The 25,572-nt window shown below is 38.7% G+C and overlaps 1 protein-coding gene across 2 annotated transcripts in view; it reads right to left on the minus strand.

The window, feature by feature from the left end:
- The window catches only part of nlk1 (nemo-like kinase, type 1), a 35,312-nt gene that overhangs the window by 4,467 nt on the left and 5,273 nt on the right, over window positions 1-25,572 (minus strand). For both annotated transcript variants that reach the window (XM_039823694.1, XM_039823693.1), the window contains exons 3-11: window positions 24,804-24,933; window positions 23,537-23,592; window positions 19,003-19,109; window positions 15,307-15,392; window positions 14,657-14,866; window positions 12,450-12,551; window positions 8,226-8,312; window positions 3,170-3,368; window positions 2,614-2,707 (exon numbers count right to left, since the gene is read on the minus strand). In XM_039823694.1, the coding sequence (XP_039679628.1) occupies window positions 2,614-2,707; window positions 3,170-3,368; window positions 8,226-8,312; window positions 12,450-12,551; window positions 14,657-14,866; window positions 15,307-15,392; window positions 19,003-19,109; window positions 23,537-23,592; window positions 24,804-24,933 (1,071 nt within the window). The remainder of the gene's footprint in view (window positions 1-2,613; window positions 2,708-3,169; window positions 3,369-8,225; window positions 8,313-12,449; window positions 12,552-14,656; window positions 14,867-15,306; window positions 15,393-19,002; window positions 19,110-23,536; window positions 23,593-24,803; window positions 24,934-25,572) is intronic.

The raw sequence follows: 25,572 nt of genomic DNA on the forward strand, positions 1-25,572 counted from the left end.
TCCATCAGTCTCAGGCTGGGGTCACACACAAACATCCATCCATCAGTCTCAGGATGGGGTCACACACAAACATCCATCCATCCATCAGTCTCAGGCTGGAGTCACACACAAACATCCATCAATCAGTCTCAGGCTGGAGTCACACACAAACATCCATCACACATAACACACACACATCCATCACACATTCATCACACACACACAAACATCCATCAATCAGTATCAGGTGGGCCCACACAACATTACCATAATTCACGCTAGAGTCACACACAAACACACACACATGACACACACCATTATATCACACACACACACACATCATACACACACACACACACTTACTACACACACACATACATCACACACACACATCCATCCATCAATAACATCACAAGCTAAATATTCACACACACACACACACAGCTACACACACAAAACATCCATCAGTCTCTAGGTTGCGCCACACAAACATCCATCCACCATCAGTCTCAGGCTGGGGTCACACACAAACATCCATCAGTCTCAGGCTGGGGTCACACACAAACATCCATCAGTCTCAGGCTGGGGTCACACACAAACATCCATATCCATCCATCAGTCTCGGAGCTGGTAGTTACAAGAAACATCCATCAGTCTCAGGCTGGGGTCACACACAAACATCCATCCATCCATCAGTCTCAGGCTGGGGTCACACACAAACATCCATCCATCCATCAGTCTCAGGCTAGGGTCACACACAAACATCCATCCATCAGTCTCATGCTGGGGTTACACACAAACATCCATCCATCAGTCTCATGCTGGGGTCACACACAAACATCCATCCATCAGTCTCAGGCTGGGGTCACACACAAACATCCATCCATCCATCAATCAGTCTCAGGCTGGGGTCACACACAAACATCCATCCATCAGTCTCAGGCTGGGGTCACACACAAACATCCATCCATCCATCAATCAGTCTCAGGCTGGGGTCACACACAAACATCCATCAATCAGTCTCAGGCTGGGGTCACACACAAACATCCATCAATCAGTCTCAGGCTGGGGTCACACACAAACATCCATCCATCCATCAGTCTCAGGCTGGGGTCACACACAAACATCCATCAGTCTCAGGCTGGGGTCACACACAAACATCCATCCATCCATCAGTCTCAGGCTGGGGTCACACACAAACATCCATCAGTCTCAGGCTGGGGTCACACACAAACATCCATCCATCATCAGTCTCAGGCTGGGCGTACACACAAAATCATAGTCTCAGCTGGGGTCACACACAAACATCCATCCATCAGTCTCAGGCTGGGGTCACACACAAACATCCATCCATAAATCAGTCTCAGGCTGGGGTCACACACAAACATCCATCCATAAATCAGTCTCAGGCTGGGGTCACACACAAACATCCATCCATCAGTCTCAGGCTGGGGTCACACACAAACATCCATCCATCAGTCTCAGGCTGGGGTCACACACAAACATCCATCCATAAATCAGTCTCAGGCTGGGGTCACACACAAACATCCATCCATAAATCAGTCTCAGGCTGGGGTCACACACAAACATCCATCCATAAATCAGTCTCAGGCTGGGGTCACACACAAAGAAGAAGCTGGCAGCTTCTTTATCTGTAGTTTTATTGTTGTTTTACGGTTTGTTTATTTTTAAAAATATTTAGCTAAAAGTTTATTGTTATTCTTATACTGTATTTTTTTCTATCCTTTTTTCTATTTAAAGAGTGTTTTGTAAGATGCTAAAATCTGCTGCTGGAAATCTAATTTCCTTGCGGGAGTCATCCCAAAAGGATCAATAAAGAGAAGTCTGAGTCTAACTGCTACAGTATCCTAGAAGGCTACGTGGAGCGGTGCTAATGCTAACGTTAGATAAAACAAAGTGGTGGAGCGAGCTAGAGAAAGACAGAGCCTGTCTGTGTGTGTCTCTGTCTGTCTGTCTGTACGAAACTATTAGCACGTTTCCTGAGTATTAAGAGATGGTGTGCGAGTCTGTTCGGGTTTTGACAAGGTTTGCCGAAGAAAATAACTCATAACTGTCATAACTGACGATCACATTGAAAAATAAATAACATTAATTTCGTATACAGTGCCTAACAGTGTCTAACAGTTTAAATTGTTTTTAATTGTTTTCTAACTGCTCTTTACATTTTATTCTTGTCTTTTAGTGCTTTTAAATAGTTTTTAATTGTTTTCTAACTGCTGAATTGCCCTGTTGCTGAAATGTGCTCTACAGATAAAGCTGCCTTGCCTTGTGTGTGTGTGTGTGTGTGTGTGTGTGTGTGTGTGTGTGTGTGTCTATGTTGATGTGGATCTCAAAGTTTAGTTCAGGTTTTAAATCCATTTAAATTTTTTCTAATTATATAAAATTGAATACCCAAAATTCAATGAAAGTTGTGATCAAGTACTTGCAATTGTACTTCATGTTTTAAGTAATTTGGTGTTAAAATAAAAAAAAAAAACATTTCTCTTATAGAAGTTTTGAGAACACCACGAGGAGTAAAACCCCATAATAGAACGAACATGAAGTCTGCCGTTAATGACCATCACAGCTTCATTTTGAGAAGTGATGAAGAGACAGAAGCCAAATGTCCCTCACCTGATGAAGGTCTTGAAGGCAGCACTCTGAGGGTTGATGCACAGCGGCACTCGTTTGCCCTGCTGATGCTCCGTGATGAAGCGATGGATTAACTCTGGTGGTCACAGACAAGAAGGACATCAGTATCAGTACCAAGGATCAAACAGGAAGTGGCAGGGTTCATACGCATTTTAACCAATACTTTTCGGCAAATTTCCATGACTGTGTGTTCCTGAAAATGTCAGTCGACATTCTACAATAAGAATACTAATCAGTGTTAAAGTTTAACCCTTAGAGGTTTAACTATAAATGAATGATAATGTCTGTGGTTCATAGATGGATTCTTAATATCTCTCCCCGAATACAACGCTGAGGTTAAGATGAAGTGAAAATACATTTATTAATCACATGTTATTATTATGCTGTGCTTATGTGACTTTTCCAAAACTTTCTGGGTCGTTTTATGTTTCCAAAAACTTTCCAGGCCTGGAATTCGCATTTTTCAAATTCCATAACTTTTCAATTTTTTTTCAAAACGTATGAACCCTGAAGTGGTCATATGTACATGCCGTGGTACCTTTCCCCTGCCACACGGACAGCAGGCTGTTCTCGTAGCTGTGGCTGAACGGGCGCTCGGCGACCGGCTCAAAGTCCCGCGTGTAAACGCGCCCGCTGGGCACCGAGTAGCAGCACTGGCACATGCAGGTGTGGTACCGCAGGCGCCCTTCGTCCAGGTAGGGGTGGGACAGGGCATCGCTGCCGGAGATCCGTTTATTCTGGAGGAAGAACAACCAAAAAACTCAAAAACATCAAACTACCAGAGGGGAGTTACCAAAAAACTCAAAACATCAAACAACCAGAGGGGAGTTACCAAAAAACTTAAAACATAAACTACCAGAGGGGAGTTACCAAAAAACTCAAAACATCCAACTACCAGAGGGAAGTTACCAAAAAACTCAAAAACATCAAACTACCAGAGGGGAGTTACCAAAAAACTCAAAACATCAAACAACCAGAGGGGAGTTACCAAAAAACTTAAAACATAAACTACCAGAGGGGAGTTACCAAAAAACTCAAAAACATCAAACTACCAGAGGGGAGTTACCAAAAAACTCAAAACATCAAACTACCAGAGGGGTGGCAAAAAACTCCAAAACATCAAACTACCAGAGGGGAGTTACCAAAAAACTCAAAAACATCAAACTACCAGAGAGGAGTTACCAAAAAACTCAAAACATCAAACTACCAGAGGGGAGTTACCAAAAAACTCAAAAACATCAAACTACCAGAGGGGAGTTACCAAAAAACTCAAAACATCAAACTACCAGAGGGGAGTTACCAAAAAACTCAAAAACAACAAACTACCAGAGGGGAGTTACCAAAAAACTCAAAAACATCAAACTACCAGAGGGGAGTTACCAAAAAACTCAAAACATCAAACTACCAGAGGGGAGTTACCAAAAAACTCAAAACATCAAACAACCAGAGGGGAGTTACCAAAAAACTCAAAACAAACTACCAGAGGGAGTTACCAAAAAACTCAAAAACATCAAACTACCAGAGGGGAGTTACCAAAAAACTCAAAAACATCAAACTACCAGAGGGAAGTTACCAAAAAACTCAAAACATCAAACTACCAGAGGGGAGTTACCAAAAAACTCAAAACATCAAACTACCAGAGGGGAGTTACCAAAAAACTCAAAAACATCAAACTACCAGAGGGAAGTTACCAAAAACTCAAAACATCCAACTACCAGGAGTTACCAAAAACTCAAAAACATCAAACTACCAGGGGAGTTACCAAAAACTCAAAACATCAAACTACCAGAGGGAGTTACCAAAAACTTAAAACATCAAACTACCAGAGGGGAGTTACCAAAAACTCAAAACATCCAACTACCAGAGGGAAGTTACCAAAAAACTCAAAAACATCAAACTACCAGAGGGGAGTTACAAAAAACTCAAAACAACAAACAACCAGAGGGGAGTTACCAAAAACTCAAAACAAACTACCAGAGGGGAGTTACCAAAAAACTCAAAAACATCAAACTACCAGAGGGGAGTTACCAAAAAACTCAAAAACATCAAACTACCAGAGGGGAGTTACCAAAAACTCAAAACATCAAACAACCAGAGGGGAGTTACCAAAAAACTCAAAACAAACTACCAGAGGGGAGTTACCAAAAAACTCAAAACATCCAACTACCAGAGGGAAGTTACCAAAAAACTTAAAACATCAAACTACCAGAGGGGAGTTACCAAAAAACTCAAAAACATCAAACTACCAGAGGGGAGTTACCAAAAAACTCAAAACATCAAACTACCAGAGGGAAGTTACCAAAAAACCCAAAACATCAAAACCACCAAAGGGAGTTACCAAAAAACTCAAAAACATCAAACTACCAGAGGGGAGTTACCAAAAAACTAAAAACATCAAACTACCAGAGGGGAGTTACCAAAAAACTCAAAACATCAAACTACCAGAGGGGAGTTACCAAAAAACTCAAAACATCAAACTACCAGAGGGGAGTTACCAAAAAACTCAAAACATCAAACTACCAGAGGGAAGTTACCAAAAAACTCAAAACATCAAACTACCAGAGGGGAGTTACCAAAAAACTCAAAAACATCAAACTACCAGAGGAGTTACCAAAACTCAAAACATCAAACTACGAGAATACCAAAAACTCAAAAACAACAAACTACAAAGGGAGTTACAAAAACTCAAAAACATCAAACTACCAGAGGAGTTACAAAAAACTCAAAACATCAAACTACCAGAGGGGGTTACCAAAAACTCAAAACATCAAACAACCAGAGGGGAGTTAACAAAAACTCAAAACAAACTACCAGAGGGAGTTACCAAAAACTCAAAAACATCAAACTACCAGAGGGAGTTACCAAAAACTCAAAACATCAAACTACCAGAGAGTTACCAAAAAACTCAAAAACATCAAACTACCAGAGGGAGTTGCCAAAAACTCAAAACATCAAACTACCAGAGGGGGTTACCAAAAACTCAAAACATCAAACTACCAGGGGAAGTTACAAAAACTTAAAAACATCAAACTACCAAGAGGAGTTACCAAAAACTCAAAACATCAAACTACCAGAGGGAGTTACCAAAAAACTCAAAACATCAAACTACCAGAGGGAGTTACCAAAAACTCAAAACATCAAACTACCAGAGGGAGTTACAAAAAACTCAAAACATCAAACTACCAGAGGGGAGTTACCAAAAACTCAAAACATCAAACTACCAGGGAGGTACCAAAAACTCAAAACACAAACTACCAGAGGGAGTTACCAAAAACTCAAAACACAACTACCAGAGGGGAGTTAACAAAAACTCAAAACATCAAACTACCAGAGGGAAGTTACAAAAACTCAAAACATCAAACTACCAGAGGGAGTTACCAAAAACTCAAAAACATCAAACTACCAGAGGGGAGGTTACCAAAAAACTCAAAACATCAAACTACCAGAGGGGAGTTACAAAAAACTCAAAACATCAAACTACAGAGGGAGTTACAAAAACTCAAAACATCAAACTACCAGAGGGGGTTTACCAAAAACTCAAAACATCAAACTACCAGGAAGTTACCAAAAACTCAAAAACATCAAACTACAAGGGAGTTACCAAAAAACTCAAAACATCAAACTACCAGAGAGTTACCAAAAACTCAAAACATCAAACTACCAGAGGGGAGTTACCAAAAACTAAAACATCAAACTACCAGAGGGGAGTTACCAAAAAACTCAAAACATCAAACTACCAGAGGGGAGTTACCAAAAAACTCAAAACATCAAACTACCAGAGGGGAGTTACCAAAAAACTCAAAACATCAAACTACCAGAGGGGAGTTACCAAAAAACTCAAAAACATCAAAACACGAGAGGGGAGTTACCAAAAAACTCAAAACATCAAACAACCAGAGGGAGTTAACAAAAACTCAAAACATCAAACTACCAGAGGGGAGTTACCAAAAAACTCAAAACATCAAACTACCAGAGGGGAGTTACCAAAAAACTCAAAAACATCAAACTACCAGAGGGGAGTTACCAAAAAACTCAAAACATCAAACTACCAGAGGGAGTTACCAAAAAACTCAAAACATCAAACTACCAGAGGAGTTACCAAAAAACTCAAAACATCAAACAACCAGAGGGGAGTTGCAAAAACTCAAAAAACAAACTACAGAGGGGAGTTACAAAAACTCAAAACATCAAACTACCAGAGGAGTTACCAAAAAACTCAAAACATCAAACTACCAGAGGGAGTTACCAAAAACTCAAAAAACAAACTACCAGAGGGATTACCAAAACTCAAAACATCAAACTACCAGAGGGAGTTACCAAAAACTCAAAACATCAAACTACCAGAGGGAGTTACAAAAACTCAAAACATCAAACTACCAGAGGGGAGTTACAAAAAACTCAAAAACATCAAACTACCAGAGGGGAGTTACCAAAAAACTCAAAAACATCAAACTACCAGAGGGGAGTTACCAAAAAACTCAAAAACATCAAACTACCAGAGGGGAGTTACCAAAAACTCAAAACATCAAACTACCAGAGGGGTACAAAAACTCAAAACATCAAACTACCCAGAGGAGTTCCAAAAACTCAAAACATCAAACTACCAGAGGGAGTTAACAAAAACTCAAAAACATCAAACTACCAGAGGGGAGTTACCAAAAACTCAAAACATCAAACTACCAGAGGGAGTTAACCAAAAAACTCAAAACATCAAACTACCAGAGGGAGTTACCAAAAACTCAAAACATCAAACTACCAGAGGGAAGTTACCAAAAACTCAAAACATCAAACTACCAGAGGAGTTACCAAAAAACTCAAAACATCAAACTACCAGGGGAGTTACCAAAAACTCAAAAACATCAAACTACCAGAGGGAGTTACAAAAACTCAAAACATCAAACTACCAGGAAGTTACCATCACACAATACACAAAACAAACAACAAAAACTCAAAACATCAAACTACCAGAGGGGAGTTACCAAAAAACTCAAAACATCAAACTACCAGAGGGAAGTTACCAAAAAACTCAAAACATCAAACTACCAGAGGGGAGTTACCAAAAAACTCAAAACATCAAACTACCAGAGGGGAGTTACCAAAACACTCAAAACATCAAACAGCCATTGGTAACACTTTACTTGAAGGTATCTACGTAAGAGTGACATGAACGATGATGTCATTGGGGTGTTATATTTGAATGAATGAATCCTTTATTGCACCGAGGGGAATTTGTTTTGCACTCAACACTGAACATTAAGCTCCGACAGTAACAGTAAACACCAATAACAGTAAATACAGATTATTTATTTATTTATTTATTTATTTATATATTTATATATATATATATATATATATATATATATATATATATATATATATATATATATATATATATATCTCGAATCAAAGACATGATAATCGTAATCAAATTGGGAGATCGGTGAAGATTCACACCTCTAGTTGTAATGGGTTTGTCTGTCTGTAACTGATGATGTGTACTGTCCCAAACAGCTCTCTCTCTCTCTCTCTTGTGTCTCAGTGCTCAGTGAGGTTACCTGTAGGAACAAAAGGTTAAATAAATGTAAAAACCTCACCGGGTCGAAGACCAGCATCCGACAGAGCAGGTGCACGGCCTCGTGAGTGGCTCCGTCAGACAGCATGTAGAGCACCGACAGCGACGGCTGCAAACAATAGCCATCAATTAACTCATTAACACTTTTCTTCCAACAAATAGTCTTTCTGAAAGTCTGCTGCTGATCACAAACATCCCATCAATATAAATAATTGATTTTAGTCGCAGGAGGAAGTTGTTAAGCATCCATTAACCTGTCCTGTTCTTATTCTTATTATTTTACTGTGTCTGTCTGTATTTATTTATTTATTTATTGCTGTCTTTGTGCTGCTGCAACCTCTAAATATCCCTCTGGGGATTAATAAAGGTTTTATCTTATCTGATGGGACAGATCTGCATTAAATACAGTTTAGAGAATCGCGGTGTGAATGCTGTATGTTGAAAGGCTGACGCTACACTGGATGGCTGACTTGAATTTAATAAGAAGAAGGTGAAGTATTGAGAATAGTTAAAGTGGGAATGAGTTTAATTAGTATGAATGTCTTTGAAAAGTCAAATAATAAGAATGTTTGAAAAGTGTGGCATATTTTAATTGGTTTTAGTTGAAAAAGTGGGAATGAGTTTAATTAGTATGAATGTCTTTTAGAAGTATAGTATGAATAATATCTCAAAGATGTGGAGTATCTTGTTTTTGGAAAAGGCTGACGCTACGCTGTATGGCTGACTGAACAGTGTTAGAAGAAGGTACAGTAGTTGAAAGAAGTGGAATATAATGATTTAATTTTTGTTTAATCGTTTTTTTTATTTCATTTTTTTTTAAATGTTTACATTTTTTAAATAAAAAACTGAGGTGGTTGTTTTTGGAACAAAAGCGGAACGATTAAAAGTCAACGCTCAGCTTTAACCACATCTGGAATAAACTCCCAGAAAACTGCAGGCAGCTGCCTTTCTTTAAATAATTGTTAACTTCTTATAATGCACTGACAATTTAATTCTCGTCTTTTATCGAGTGGTATTTTTGAACACATAACGGACATATTTCTGAGAATTTCTCCAACGTGGGTGTGACATAGATTTTATGATAAAATCTAAAGGAAAACAGTTGGAACAGTTTAGGATTTTGCAAAGTTTGCCTGATTAAACTAAGCCTTACAGCGACGGCTATATTGGAGGTAAAGAGAAGTACTTCCACTCTTGTTATGGGTAACGAGAGTACAAAGTCACATGTTCCTGCGGGGCCCGTGGTGAATGAGATGGTAAAGAAATATGGTTCTGCCAGTTTATTTTTTTTAATCGTTTTTTAACTGCTCTTTAATGTTTTATGTAAAGCCCTTTGAATTGCCCTGTTGCTGAAATGTGCTGTACAAATAAAGCTGCCTTGCCTCAAGGAATACGCCACCATTGGTTGAAATAGGGTTATTCAGCGTCTCCTCTGTACTGCCCAGCGGCCTGCCGAGCCCCGCGGAGCTCAGTCAGGGCAGCAGCATTTGGTGGTCCAGTAACCCAGAAAGGGTGACTTTGTGCCGGCCGCAGAGCCCTGCGGGCTGCCGACATCTCTGTGCCTGAGTAGCAGTGCTTCGGCTGTAGTCTACTTCCACCCAATGTAGTCCCAAGTCAGTATCTGCCTAGGAAATCATCTAGTCTTAATCTGCATTGCTATGTTTACTCGTTGTGAATACGCAGGCAACAGAAAGGATTCCATTCATTACGCTAAGCTAAGCTAGCGGCGGCGCCGCCAGACTAAGACAAAAATGCGTTTGCCCACCTATATAAATATAGAGGAGACGGGGAATAACCCTATTTCAACAAACGGTGGCGTCTTCCTTTAATGGAAAGACAAAAAAGTCCAGGGTGCTCAGGAAGTTCATCAAATGTTGAAATCACTTTGAAGAAGAGTGCCTTGGTCTTTCCTTTTCCTTCGACAATCAACTGAATTCCTGACCCCAAAGAACACCTTCAAATATCGTGCTGATCGCACAACATCAACTTCAGATTAATTTCCTTAACGTTGTCAACATTAATGAGTCTGACACTCTAAAGGTTTCTGACTTCTCAGCAGGGCTGTCCTCGACTAAAGACATTCTCAGTCCACTATCGTTTTGGCTCCATTAAACACGTAACGTATGCGGACCGTTGGCGGCGTGGTGTGCCTCTGAATGCATCTTTTAACCGTCTCCACCTGGCACGCACACACGGTGGAGGACTGTGTGATTCACAGGAGACACGGGCAGCTTTCCTTTAGGGATCTGTCAGCTGTTATCAGAGGAAGCAGGTGACAGGAAACAAGAAATAAAAACAGAAACTCTCAACATGAAACTGCAAAGACGCTCACTGACAGTTTCCTGTATGTGGGTAGTTTAATTTAAAAGAAATGATGACACTTTATGATCCATTTCTGTGTGAAAGGGCCATACCTCACGTAAAACTGTCTAGTTTTAGGCTTGTAGAGCGGATCTCCTCAGAGCCTACGCACCACTACGTGATGCTCTCGTGTCCGGTGTCGCCAGTTTCACAGATTATAGTCCAAGAGTAGTGTGATGACTGTGGTCATGTGTTTTATTATAGTCCAAGAGTAGTGTGATGACTGAGGTCATGTGTTTTATTATAGTCCAAGAGTAGTGTGATGACTGAGGTCATGTGTTTTATTATAGTCCAAGAGTAGTGTGATGACTGAGGTCATGTGTTTTATTATAGTCCAAGAGTAGTGTGATGACTGTGGTCATGTGTTTTATTATAGTCCAAGAGTAGTGTGATGACTGAGGTCATATGTTTTATTATAGTCCAAGAGTAGTGTGATGACTGAGGTCATGTGTTTTATTATAGTCCAAGAGTAGTGTGATGACTGAGGTCATGTGTTTTATTATAGTCCAAGAGTAGTGTGATGACTGAGGTCATGTGTTTTATTATAGTCCAAGAGTAGTGTGATGACTGAGGTCATGTGTTTTATTATAGTCCAAGAGTAGTGTGATGACTGTGGTCATGTGTTTTATTATAGTCCAAGAGTAGTGTGATGACTGAGGTCATGTGTTTTATTATAGTCCAAGAGTAGTGTGATGACTGAGGTCATGTGTTTTATTATAGTCCAAGAGTAGTGTGATGACTGTGGTCATGTGTTTTATTATAGTCCAAGAGTAGTGTGATGACTGTGGTCATGTGTTTTATTATAGTCCAAGAGTAGTGTGATGACTGAGGTCATAGGTTTTATTATAGTCCAAGAGTAGTGTGATGACTGAGGTCATAGGTTTTATTATAGTCCAAGAGTAGTGTGATGACTGTGGTCATATGCTTTATTATAGTCCAAGAGTAGTGTGATGACTGTGGTCATATGTTTTATTATAGTCCAAGTGTAGTGTGATGACTGTGGTCATATGTTTTATTATAGTCCAAGAGTAGTGTGATGACTGTGGTCATGTGTTTTATTATAGTCCAAGAGTAGTGTGATGACTGAGGTCATAGGTTTTATTATAGTCCAAGAGTAGTGTGATGACTGAGGTCATAGGTTTTATTATAGTCCAAGAGTAGTGTGATGACTGTGGTCATATGTTTTATTATAGTCCAAGAGTAGTGTGATGACTGTGGTCATGTGTTTTATTATAGTCCAAGAGTAGTGTGATGACTGTGGTCATATGTTTTATTATAGTCCAAGAGTAGTGTGATGACTGAGGTCATGTGTTTTATTATAGTCCAAGAGTAGTGTGATGACTGTGGTCATGTGTTTTATTATAGTCCAAGAGTAGTGTGATGACTGAGGTCATATGTTTTATTATAGTCCAAGAGTAGTGTGATGACTGTGGTCATGTGTTTTATTATAGTCCAAGAGTAGTGTGATGACTGGTCATATGTTTTATTATAGTCCAAGAGTAGTGTGATGACTGAGGTCATGTGTTTTATTATAGTCCAAGAGTAGTGTGATGACTGAGGTCATATGCTTTATTATAGTCCAAGAGTAGTGTGATGACTGTGGTCATGTGTTTTATTATAGTCCAAGAGTAGTGTGATGACTGGTCATATGTTTTATTATAGTCCAAGAGTAGTGTGATGACTGAGGTCATATGCTTTATTATAGTCCAAGAGTAGTGTGATGACTGTGGTCATGTGTTTTATTATAGTCCAAGAGTAGTGTGATGACTGAGGTCATATGCTTTATTATAGTCCAAGAGTAGTGTGATGACTGTGTGAGCAGACCTTGGTAGTGGTTGTGTGTGTCGGTGGACTCTGTGTGCGAGCAGACTACTCAGCCACGTACCGGTTTGTGTGGCCCCCTCAGGATGTGGGCTCTGGCTCCTTCGCAGGCCGACGCCAGGGCCGACAGAGGAGGCGTTCCCAGCAGGTCTGTGATCAGATCCAGCTGGAGGAGGACAGAGAGGGTTGATGAGGTTTAGGAATAGTTCAAACAACATACAAAAGAATAAAGAAAAAACATAAAATACAAATATTAATAACATATTAATTATAAAATCCTCCATACAACCTAGTCTAGTATAATGTTATTATAGGAGAAGACTGATAGCTCTACTCCCTACTAGCTCTTTATCAAGATGAATTGTAGATGAGAATTTGTTGTTTGCGTGTGGTATGTGTGTACGTGTATATACATAGGCGTATGTGTATATGTATATATTTGTATTCATGTATTTCTCCGAATGATTTGTATATGCGACAGGAAGAGGTTTGTTAAATATGTAAATTTGTGGCGTCTACCACAACTATGTTAGTCTAATATAATGGTATTATAGGAGGAGACTGATAGCTCTACTCTCTACTATGTTAGTCTAATATAATGGTATTATAGGAGGAGACTGACAGCTCTACTCTCTACTATGTTAGTCTAATATAATGGTATTATAGGAGAAGACTAACAGCTCTACTCTCTACTATATAAGTCTAATATAATGGTATTATAGGAGAAGACTGACAGCTCTACTCTCTACTATGTTAGTCTAATATAATGGTATTATAGGAGAAGACTCACAGCTCTACTCTCTACTATATAAGTCTAATATAATGGTATTATAGGAGGAGACTGACAGCTCTACTCTCTACTATGTTAGTCTAATATAATGGTATTATAGGAGAAGACTGACAGCTCTACTCTCTACTATATTAGTCTAATATAATGGTATTATAGGAGAAGACTGACAGCTCTACTCTCTACTATGTTAGTCTAATATAATGGTATTATAGGAGGAGACTGACAGCTCTACTCTCTACTATGTTAGTCTAATATAATGGTATTATAGGAGGAGACTGACAGCTCTACTCTCTACTATGTTAGTCTAATATAATGTTATTATAGGAGGAGACTTGAGCGCTCTACTCTCTACTATGTTAGTCTAATATAATGGTATTATAGGAGGAGACTGACAGCTCTACTCTCTACTATGTTAGTCTAATATAATGGTATTATAGGAGGAGACTGACAGCTCTACTCTCTACTATGTTAGTCTAATATAATGGTATTATAGGAGGAGACTGACAGCTCTACTCTCTACTATGTTAGTGTAATATAATGGTATTATAGGAGGAGACTGACAGCTCTACTCTCTACTATGTTAGTCTAATATAATGTTATTATAGGAGAAGACTGACAGCTCTACTCTCTACTATGTTAGTCTAATATAATGGTATTATAGGAGGAGACTGACAGCTCTACTCTCTACTATGTTAGTCTAATATAATGGTATTATAGGAGGAGACTGACAGCTCTACTCTCTACTATGTTAGTCTAATATAATGGTATTATAGGAGGAGACTCACAGCTCTACTCTCTACTATGTTAGTCTAATATAATGGTATTATAGGAGGAGACTGACAGCTCTACTCTCTACTATGTTAGTCCAATATAATGGTATTATTAGGAGGAGACTCACAGCTCTACTCTCTACTATGTTAGTCTAATATAATGGTATTATAGGAGGAGACTGACAGCTCTACTCTCTACTATGTTAGTCTAATATAATGGTATTATAGGAGGAGACTCACAGCTCTACTCTCTACTATGTTAGTCTAATATAATGGTATTATAGGAGGAGACTGATAGCTCTACTCTCTACTATGTTAGTCTAATATAATGGTATTATAGGAGGAGACTCACAGCTCTACTCTCTACTATGTTAGTCTAATATAATGTTATTATAGGAGGAGACTGACAGCTCTACTCTCTACTATGTTAGTCTAATATAATGGTATTATAGGAGGAGACTGACAGCTCTACTCTCTACTATGTTAGTCTAATATAATGGTATTATAGGAGGAGACTGACAGCTCTACTCTCTACTATGTTAGTCTAATATAATGTTATTATAGGAGGAGACTGACAGCTCTACTCTCTACTATGTTAGTCTAATATAATGGTATTATAGGAGGAGACTGACAGCTCTACTCCCTATTATATAAGCCTAATATAACGGTCCCTACCTAAAGGTCTTGAACTCGCTGCCCAGCGCCACTCACCTGCTGGATGGGGCTCTGAGCCTGGAAGAGGATGCGGCGTCCCAGCAGCTCTGCGAAGATGCAGCCCACTGACCAGACGTCGATGGCCGAGCCGTAGTGCCGGCAGCCCATGAGCACCTCCGGCGCTCGGTAGTACTGCGTCACCACCTCCTGGGTCATGTGACGGGACGGGTCGGGCTCCTCCACCCGCGCCAGGCCAAAGTCACAGATCTAAAAACACAGAAAATCCTGTTCAGGTATACTGCCGGGCTCTGTGTCGTCCTCCCAGGACAAATTAGAAAATAAACATGTTTTTAAAACGTTTTTTCAATGTTTTTTGTTTTCACTGCCATCAGTACAGTATGTATACCACTAACACCAACTTATTATGGCTAGTTTCACCCACTTTTTGGGGATTTATGGTCAATAAAGCTAATTTATGTGAAATTATATATAAAACAAAATGTTAAAAAAGCAGAAATTATGAATTATTTTGACTATTTAAGATCAGAGGATGTTTACAGATAATCACAGATTGTGTGTTTAGTTTCAGGATAATGTAATAAAACTGAATAAAACACCCAAAAGTCAACAGAAGTAGAGAACTGATTACTGAGCTTAATTGAGGGTTACATGTTGTCATAAAGCAGACAGACAGGTTCCAGGATTACCTTGAGCAGGCAGTTGCTGTTGACCAGCAGGTTTCCAGGTTTGATGTCTCTGTGCAGGATCCCGGCAGAGTGCAGGTACTTCAGACCTGAGCCACAAAACCGTTAAATCTCACGTTACACACACTGCAGCTCTCTCAAACCAACGTTGTAACCACAACATATGTACAATGTGATCAAAACACACGTCCGACTGTTCAGGTGTGTGTCCATTGTCAGCGTCATTTCCCCGCTTCCCATTCGTCGCGGGGACTTTGGAGAAGTGGGGCATCGAGTCGCCCGCTCCTCATTTGCATAAAGTTGAATCCAGACAACTTTATGCAAATGAAGAGCGGACGATTCGGCTTGCCGCCTCTCAAAGGCTGACGAAAATCTTCTAAACTGTTAAACTAGTTGTCTACTAGATGCTATAGATACTAGATGTGTGATAGTGTCTATAGATGTGTGATAGTGTCTATAGATGTGAGATAGTGTCTATAGATGTGAGATAGTGTCTATAGATGTGAGATAGTGTCTATAGATGTGAGATAGTGTCTATAGATGTGTGATAGTGTCTATAGAGTCTATAGATGTGTGATAGTGTCTATAGAGGTGTGATAGTGTCTATAGATGTGTGATAGTATCTATAGATGTGTGATAGTGTCTATAGATGTGTGATAGTGTCTATAGTATCTATAGATGTGTGATAGTATCTATAGATGTGTGTCTATAGATGTGTGTCTATAGATGTGTGATAGTATCTATAATGTGTGATAGTATCTATAGATGTGTGTCTATAGATGTGTGTCTATAGATGTGTGTCTATAGATGTGTGTCTATAGATGTGTGATAGTATCTATAGATGTGTGTCTATAGATGTGTGTCTATAGATGTGTGATAGTATCTATAGATGTGTGATAGTATCTATAGATGTGTGTCTATAGATGTGTGTCTATAGATGTGTGATAGTATCTATAGATGTGTGATAGTATCTATAGATGTGTGATAGTATCTATAGATGTGTGATAGTGTCTATAGATGTGTGATAGTGTCTATAGATGTGTGATAGTATCTATAGATGTGATAGTGTCTATAGATGTGTGATAGTATCTATAGATGTGATAGTGTCTATAGATGTGTGATAGTGTCTATAGATGTGTGATAGTGTCTATAGATGTGATAGTGTCTATAGATGTGAGATAGTATCTATAGATGTGTGTCTATAGATGTGTGTCTATAGATGTGTGATAGTATCTATAGATGTGTGATAGTGTCTATAGATGTGTGATAGTATCTATAGATGTGTGATAGTGTCTATAGATGTGTGATAGTATCTATAGATGTGTGATAGTGTCTATAGATGTGTGATAGTATCTATAGATGTGTGATAGTATCTATAGATGTGTGATAGTATCTATAGATGTGTGATAGTATCTATAGATGTGTGATAGTATCTATAGATGTGTGATAGTATCTATAGATGTGTGATAGTGTCTATAGATGTGTGATAGTATCTATAGATGTGTGATAGTATCTATAGATGTGTGATAGTATCTATAGATGTGTGATAGTGTCTATAGATGTGTGATAGTATCTATAGATGTGTGATAGTGTCTATAGATGTGTGATAGTGTCTATAGTATCTATAGATGTGTGATAGTGTCTATAGATGTGAGATAGTATCTATAGATGTGAGATAGTATCTATAGATGTGAGATAGTATCTATAGATGTGTGATAGTATCTATAGATGTGTGATAGTGTCTATAGATGTGAGATAGTATCTATAGATGTGAGATAGTATCTATAGATGTGAGATAGTGTCTATAGATGTGTGTCTATAGATGTGTGTCTATAGATGCGTGTCTATAGATGTGTGATAGTATCTATAGGTGAATAATTTGTATTTTAAATATTTTACCATCTTATCAGTCTGTGCTATATTAATGCATACCTAACGAGTGATGTCGCCTAGTTGATCTTTTCATTACTGCTTTGCATGGTTGAGCGGTGATAGAAGATGGCTTAGGTCTATGTTGCTTGGCTGTGTTCTGATGCTTGCATGGCTTCTTATACTGAATGTAGATACTTGTGTTCTGATGCTTGCATGGCTTCTTATACTGAATGTATATACTTGTGTTCTGATGCTTGCATGGCTTCTTATACTGAATGTAGATACTTGTGTTCTGATGCTTGCATGGCTTCTTATACTGAATGTATATACTTGTGTTCTGATGCTTGCTGGCTTCTTATACTGAATGTAGATACTTGTGTTCGATGCTTGCATGGCTTCTTATACTGAATGTATATACTTGTGTTCTGATGCTTGCATGGCTTCTTATACTGAATGTATATACTTGTGTTCTGATGCTTGCATGGCTTCTTACACTGAATGTAGATACCTGTGTTCTGATGCTTGCACAAGAGATTTTCTTACACTGAATGTAGATACTTGTGTTCTGATGCTTGCATGGCTTCTTACACTGAATGTAGATACTTGTGTTCTGATGCTTGCATGGCTTCTTATACTGAATGTATATACTTGTGTTCTGATGCTTGCATGGCTTCTTCATACTGAATGTATATACTTGTGTTCTGATGCTTGCATGGCTTCTTACACTGAATGTATATACTTGTGTTCTGATTTGTATGGCTTATATGAATGTAATACTTGTGTTCTGATGCTTGCATGGCTTCTTATACTGAATGTAGATACTTGTGTTCTGATGCTTGCATGGCTTCTTACACTGAATGTAGATACCTGTGTTCTGATGCTTGCATGGCTTCTTACACTGAATGTGGATACTTGTGTTCTGATGCTTGCATGGCTTCTTACACTGAATGTATATACTTGTGTTCTGATGCTTGCATGGCTTCTTATACTGAATGTAGATACTTGTGTTCTGATGCTTGCATGGCTTCTTATACTGAATGTAGATACTTGTGTTCTGATGCTTGCATGGCTTCTTATACTGAATGTAGATACTTGTGTTCTGATGCTTGCATGGCTTCTTATACTGAATGTAGATACTTGTGTTCTGATGCTTGCATGGCTTCTTATACTGAATGTAGATACTTGTGTTCTGATGCTTGCATGGCTTCTTATACTGAATGTAGATACTTGTGTTCTGATGCTTGCATGGCTTCTTATACTGAATGTATATACTTGTGTTCTGATGCTTGCATGGCTTCTTATACTGAATGTAGATACTTGTGTTCTGATGCTTGCATGGCTTCTTATACTGAATGTATATACTTGTGTTCTGATGCTTGCATGGCTTCTTATACTGAATGTAGATACTTGTGTTCTGATGCTTGCATGGCTTCTTACACTGAATGTGGATGCTGTTTGATGTGTAGCCGTGCTGGTGTTTTGATGCTTCCTGTGGCTCTGCATGGCTAACTGAGAAAGCTTTTCTGTTGTTTTAGCGGTCTGTATGGTGTCTTGTTGACTTCTATCTGTATAGTTTAACCTGTACTAATATCTCGCTGCTTCCTGCTGCTCTGGTCTATGATCATCTGGCCAAAGGACTACAGTTGAAAATTTGCCTGCTGGCTAACACTAGCACATCTACAGAAATGCTGATTAATGTGTGTTGTCCTTTTTAAATGAAGAATCAGATGTGAGGTATTGTCTTTAGATGTGAGATGTTGTCAGACTTCAGTGTGTTCAGAGTCTCGTAGAGTATTAGCTGCTGCTGGGCAGAAAGAGTGGGCTCACCTCGGAGGATCTGATAGAGGAAGACCTTGATGTGGTCGGTGGTGAGAGGCTGAGGAGACACGATCACTTTGTGGAGGTCGCTCTGCATCAGCTCTGTTATCACGTAGCTGGGGGGGGCGGTCAAGGAAAACACACACACACACACACACACACACACACACACACACACACACACACACACACACACACACACACACACACACACACACACACACACACACCTCCGCCTACATGAACACGATGCATCTCTGAGCACAAGAAGGCTGTTCCAAACTGTTCCCTCACTCACTTTTCCCTCTATGGTTTTTATTATAAAGTGAACTTTAAAAAGAGAACGACCAAACAAGTCCTTCTGATTTTAATATTTGGCAGAATTCCTGGTATATATGTGGGCTATAGAGATTCATATTTCCTCTATAATTATTATTTGCATAGGCAATTTGTGGGCGGAGAAAAAGAAAAAAGTTGTCAAATGTTTGTAAACAATCCTCTGGGAAAACACGCCCGTGTTGCATTGTGGGATACGGGAGTGAAATGAAGGGTACATCGTCTGTACACTCAAATTAGCAGTGCATTGTGGGTATTTTATAGTGGACTACGTAGTGAAGGAAATGAACCACGGAGAATTAGACCACCATTATAAAATGGCAAACACACTATATAATGCCCTATTTTCCGTGCTAGGGAACGGTTTCCTTCATACCGAATAGGAGTCGGAACCACCAGAGGCCTCACGATACGACATCATCACGATATTTATGTCACGATACGATATTATTGCGATTTCAAACATATTGCAGTATTCTGCGATATATTGCAATTCATTACTTTTTTCCCCCATCTTTAACTTTTTCCCCAATTTCAAATGATGTCCCCAAAAGGAAACTTTGTCAACATCTGTTTTATCTAAAAAGATACATTTCTCTGTTTGTTCATCTCACTTCAAAGTTATTGCTGCAAAATCAGATTATGAAGCAGACAGACTGACCATCACATTTTTTCCCCCACCCCTAATACCAAATGTCTTGTTTTGTGTATTTTGGGATGTTGAACGAGTGTCAAAAAACATGCAATGAAAGAATATCGTGTGCGGTTAAATATTCACCGGTGGCCAGCGGTACATCTGCAGTAATGAGCTGGATTTAGACCAGAGAGCGAGCGGCTAAATTAAGGACATAAAAAGGAGGACATGAAAGGGACAACTAAAGAAGAGAAACTGGGACAGAAGACGTCAGGAAGTATTTTAGTGAGAAGGTGTTCTGGAGAGGGAGGTGAACACCGCCAACGAGGGATGGTAACCAACCAACCAACCAACCAACCAACACAGATGCCTCGCGATACCACACATAGCTCACCATACGGATAATATCACCATACAGATAATATCACCATACAGATAATATCACCATACAGATAATATCACCATACAGATAATATCACCATACAGATAATATCACCATACAGATAATATCACCATACAGATAATATCACCATACACTGCTCACCATACAGATAATATCACCATACGGATAATATCACCATACAGATAATAACCAAAATAATATCACCATACAGATAATATCACCATACAGATAATATCACCATACGGATAATATCACCATACGGATAATATACCATACGGATAATATACATACAGTAATATACCAACATAATACACCAAATAATATCACATACAGATAATATCACCATACACCTACATACAGATAACATACAGATAATATCACCATACAGATAATATCACCATACAGATAATATCACCATACAGATAATATCACCATACGGATAATATTACCATACAGATAATATCACCATACACTGCTCACCATACAGATAATATCACCATACGGATAATATCACCATACGGATAATATCACCATACACTGCTCACCATACAGATAATATCACCATACAGATAATATCACCATACAGATAATATCACCATACGGATAATATCACCATACGGATAATATCACCATACACTGCTCACCATACAGATAATATCACCATACAGATAATATCACCATACAGATAATATCACCATACGGATAATATCACCATACAGATAATATCACCATACAGATAATATCACCATACGGATAATATCACCATACGGATAATATCACCATACGGATAATATCACCATACACTGCTCACCATACAGATAATATCACCATACGGATAATATCACCATACAGATAATATCACCATACAGATAATATCACCATACACTGCTCACCATACAGATAATATCACCATACGGATAATATCACCATACAGATAATATCACCATACAAAATATCACTACACTGCTCACCATACAGATAATATCACCATACAGATAATATCACCATACAGATAATATCACCATACGGATAATATCACCATACAGATAATATCACCATACAGATAATATCACCATACAGATAATATCACCATACGGATAATATCACCATACAGATAATATCACCATACACTGCTCACCATACAGATAATATCACCATACAGATAATATCACCATACAGATAATATCACCATACAGATAATATCACCATACACTGCTCACCATACAGATAATATCACCATACAGATAATATCACCATACAGATAATATCACCATACGGATAATATCACCATACAGATAATATCACCATACGGATAATATCACCATACGGATAATATCACCATACAGATAATATCACCATACACTGCTCACCATACAGATAATATCACCATACAGATAATATCACCATACAGATAATATCACCATACAGATAATATCACCATACAGATAATATCACCATACGGATAATATCACCATACAGATAATATCACCATACGGATAATATCACCATACAGATAATATCACCATACGGATAATATCACCATACAGATAATATCACCATACACTGCTCACCATACAGATAATATCACCATACAGATAATATCACCATACAGATAATATCACCATACAGATAATATCACCATACAGATAATATCACCATACGGATAATATCACCATACAGATAATATCACCATACGGATAATATCACCATACAGATAATATCACCATACATATATCACCATACAGATAATATCACCATACACTGCTCACCATACAGATAATATCACCATACAGATAATATCACCAATACTTCCATACGGATAATATCACCATACACTGCTCACCATGATAATATCACCATAACGGATAATATCACCATACAGATAATATCACCATTAACTCCACCATACGGATAATATCATCATACACTGCTCACCATACAGATAATATCACCATACACTGCTCACCATACGGATAATATCACCATACAGATAATATCACCATACAGATAATATCACCATACAGATAATATCACCATACACTGCTCACCATACGGATAATATCATCATACACTGCTCACCATACAGATAATATCACCATACACTGCTCACCATACAGATAATATCACCATACAGATAATATCACCATACAGATAATATCACCATACAGATAATATCACCATACGGATAATATCACCATACGGATAATATCACCATACAGATAATATCACCATACAGATAATATCACCATACAGATAATATCACCATACACTGCTCACCATACAGATAATATCACCATACGGATAATATCACCATACAGATAATATCACCATACAGATAATATCACCATACAGATAATATCACCATACACTGCTCACCATACAGATAATATCACCATACACTGCTCACCATACAGATAATATCACCATACACTGCTCACCATACAGATAATATCACCATACTGATAGTATCACCATACAGATAATATCACCATACAGATAATATCACCATACAGATAATATCACCATACAGATAATATCACCATACACTGCTCACCATACAGATAATATCACCATTCACTGCTCACCATACAGATAATATCACCATACACTGCTCACCATACAGATAATATCACCATACTGATAGTATCACCATACAGCAACTCTGTAATTAACAATATATCGCTGACAATCCTATAATTATAATTATATATAATTTATATAATTATACATCAAGTTATTGGTCTTGAATACTAAATGAAAAGGTGAAAGCTGTAGTGTGTAGTTTCTGTCTCCCCCAGGAGGAATTCTCAGTAATGACAACAACACTGTCGGTGCGTCCACATGAGACAAGCCTTCTGTGATCACCCCACCCCCCAAACCCATTAAAAACCTCTTCCTCGTCTGCTAGGTAACTTATATTTATTCGTGTGTGAGCGCCACCTGGAGGAGCCGTGAAGTAGCGATGCGGAGAGCAGGGAACTCTTTTCAGACCGCCTTATTTTAATAATTAAAAGATCTATATTTGGCATATTCGGTATCGACTCTCGTTTCGAACGAAAGACAACGATATCCTGCCGTATGGCTATTTAGTCCCACCCCTGCTGTCAGCGTGTTAATAACATTAAACACATGAGATTCTGATTATCTGTACATTACAAACAAAAGGATACATTTCCTCGAAGCAGTCGATTTGTGGAGGCTGCAAAATGTCCAGAGCTGACAAAACCTGCAGAGGAAAAGAAGCATTTAGTCTTCAATCTTTGATTTCCTCTCCTACAAACTAAGGCTGCACCGATCAGATATTAAGATCAGATATCTCTCCCGATATTGACAAAATAGCTGGATCCAGTTTTGTTAGTTTTTTCCGCTCTGTCACACGTGGGTTGCATGCTGGAAGAGATGAGTGGACAAATAAATACAAAGTCAATACATCACATCTGTTATTTTGTCTTAGTTAGGAAAGCAATGTTTAGTTAGGACAGTCATGGCTAGTTAGGACAGTCATGGCTAGTTAGGACAGTCATGGTTTAGTTAGGACAGTGAGGGCTAGTTAGGACAGACATGTTTAGTTAGGACAGACATGTTTAGTTAGGACAGACATGTTTAGTTAGGACAGTCATGGCTAGTTAGGACAGTCATGGCTAGTTAGGACAGTCATGGCTAGTTAGGACAGTCATGGCTAGTTAGGACAGTCATGTTTAGTTAGGACAGTCATGTTTAGTTAGGACAGACATGGCTAGTTAGGACAGACATGGCTAGTTAGGACAGACATGGCTAGTTAGGACAGTCATGGCTAGTTAGGACAGTCATGGCTAGTTAGGACAGTCCGGTGACTTTCGTCTCTTCCACATGGTGAAGGAAGGTATAAGGTGGAAGGTATACAGTGTATTATTAATTCAGGTCACAATAGAGGTGTTGAAATTAATCAAATAATCGATGCATGGAATCGTGGACATGGACGATGCTGCATCGATAATCGGCCGACTCCTATTCGATTATTTCTGTTTATAATGTAATGTAGGCCTGACAACCTTTCTGTTTACATATTCTGGTATGTTAACACACTCAGGAAGAGCCATGTGCTCAGTGCTGTATAGTTTGATGTATCCAAGTTATTTAGTGTAAGAGCACTGCAGAATGTTTGGTTTTTGAAGCTTGAAAAGCTATGAATTAAATATCCTACATGGCTTTAATAGAAACATGGATTAGACGCATTGTGATATCGAATCGAAGTCATGATAATCATAATGGGGAGATCAGTGAAGATTCACACCTCTAGTGGAAGGTATACAGTGGATTATTGGAACGGTATCTGATATATCGGGTATCTGGTATTGACAGATACACAAAACCCTGGCATCGGTATCGGGACTGATTAAGTCGGATCGGTGCATCCCTACTACAACCCCCCCGTTCCCCGATGGTCTGCCTCCTTACGTTGTCATGTTTGAAGAAGCACAGCATCCTCAGCTCTCTGAAGACCCTCTTACAGGAGACCAGGTTCTGGAAGACGTTCGGCATCTTCTTCAAAGCCACTTTACGGCCGTCACGCGGATCAGTGACCGACCTGCAAGACATCCACAATCACAGGCACTTCAGACACGTAGTAAAGCAAAAGAAATACAAAACAGGTTTGGGGACATAGTTTTGCAGACTAGGCTCTCCTGAAGTTTAACATACTGTAAGTACAACTGTGGCAGAGAATTCATCTGCAACTTCATCTGGTTATTAATCATTGGGGTATTTTCGTGCAAATGTACAAAACATTTGCTGCTTTTCTTTGTCTTCCATGACAGTAAACTGGATATTTTGGGCTCTTTATCAGGTAAAACTAACCTTGGGCTCTGGGAGCCTGGGATTTGGGAACTTGTGATGAACATTTAATTGACTGATTGGAGAAAATTTGCAGATAATTAATAAATTGCAGCACAAAGATATTGAAATCTTTTTTTATGAAAACGGGTAAACTTGAGTGATGTCAGCGTGTTAAATGTGAATATTGTTCTGGTGTCTTCTCTCCTCTGGGACAGAAAACTGAATATCTTCAAGTTGTGGACAAAACAAGACATTTGAAGTACATTTTGTATTTAACACGTGTGAAACTCAACTTCGTAGATTTTGATCCGGTCCAATATAGGTTCACAATAAATAAACGCTTTTGGCGCTTTCAGACGTTTTTTTTTTCCAACAGCTTTTTTCTATGATG

The sequence above is a fragment of the Perca fluviatilis genome, chromosome 15, assembly GCF_010015445.1.
Source record: "Perca fluviatilis chromosome 15, GENO_Pfluv_1.0, whole genome shotgun sequence".
Lineage (NCBI taxonomy): Eukaryota > Metazoa > Chordata > Actinopteri > Perciformes > Percidae > Perca > Perca fluviatilis.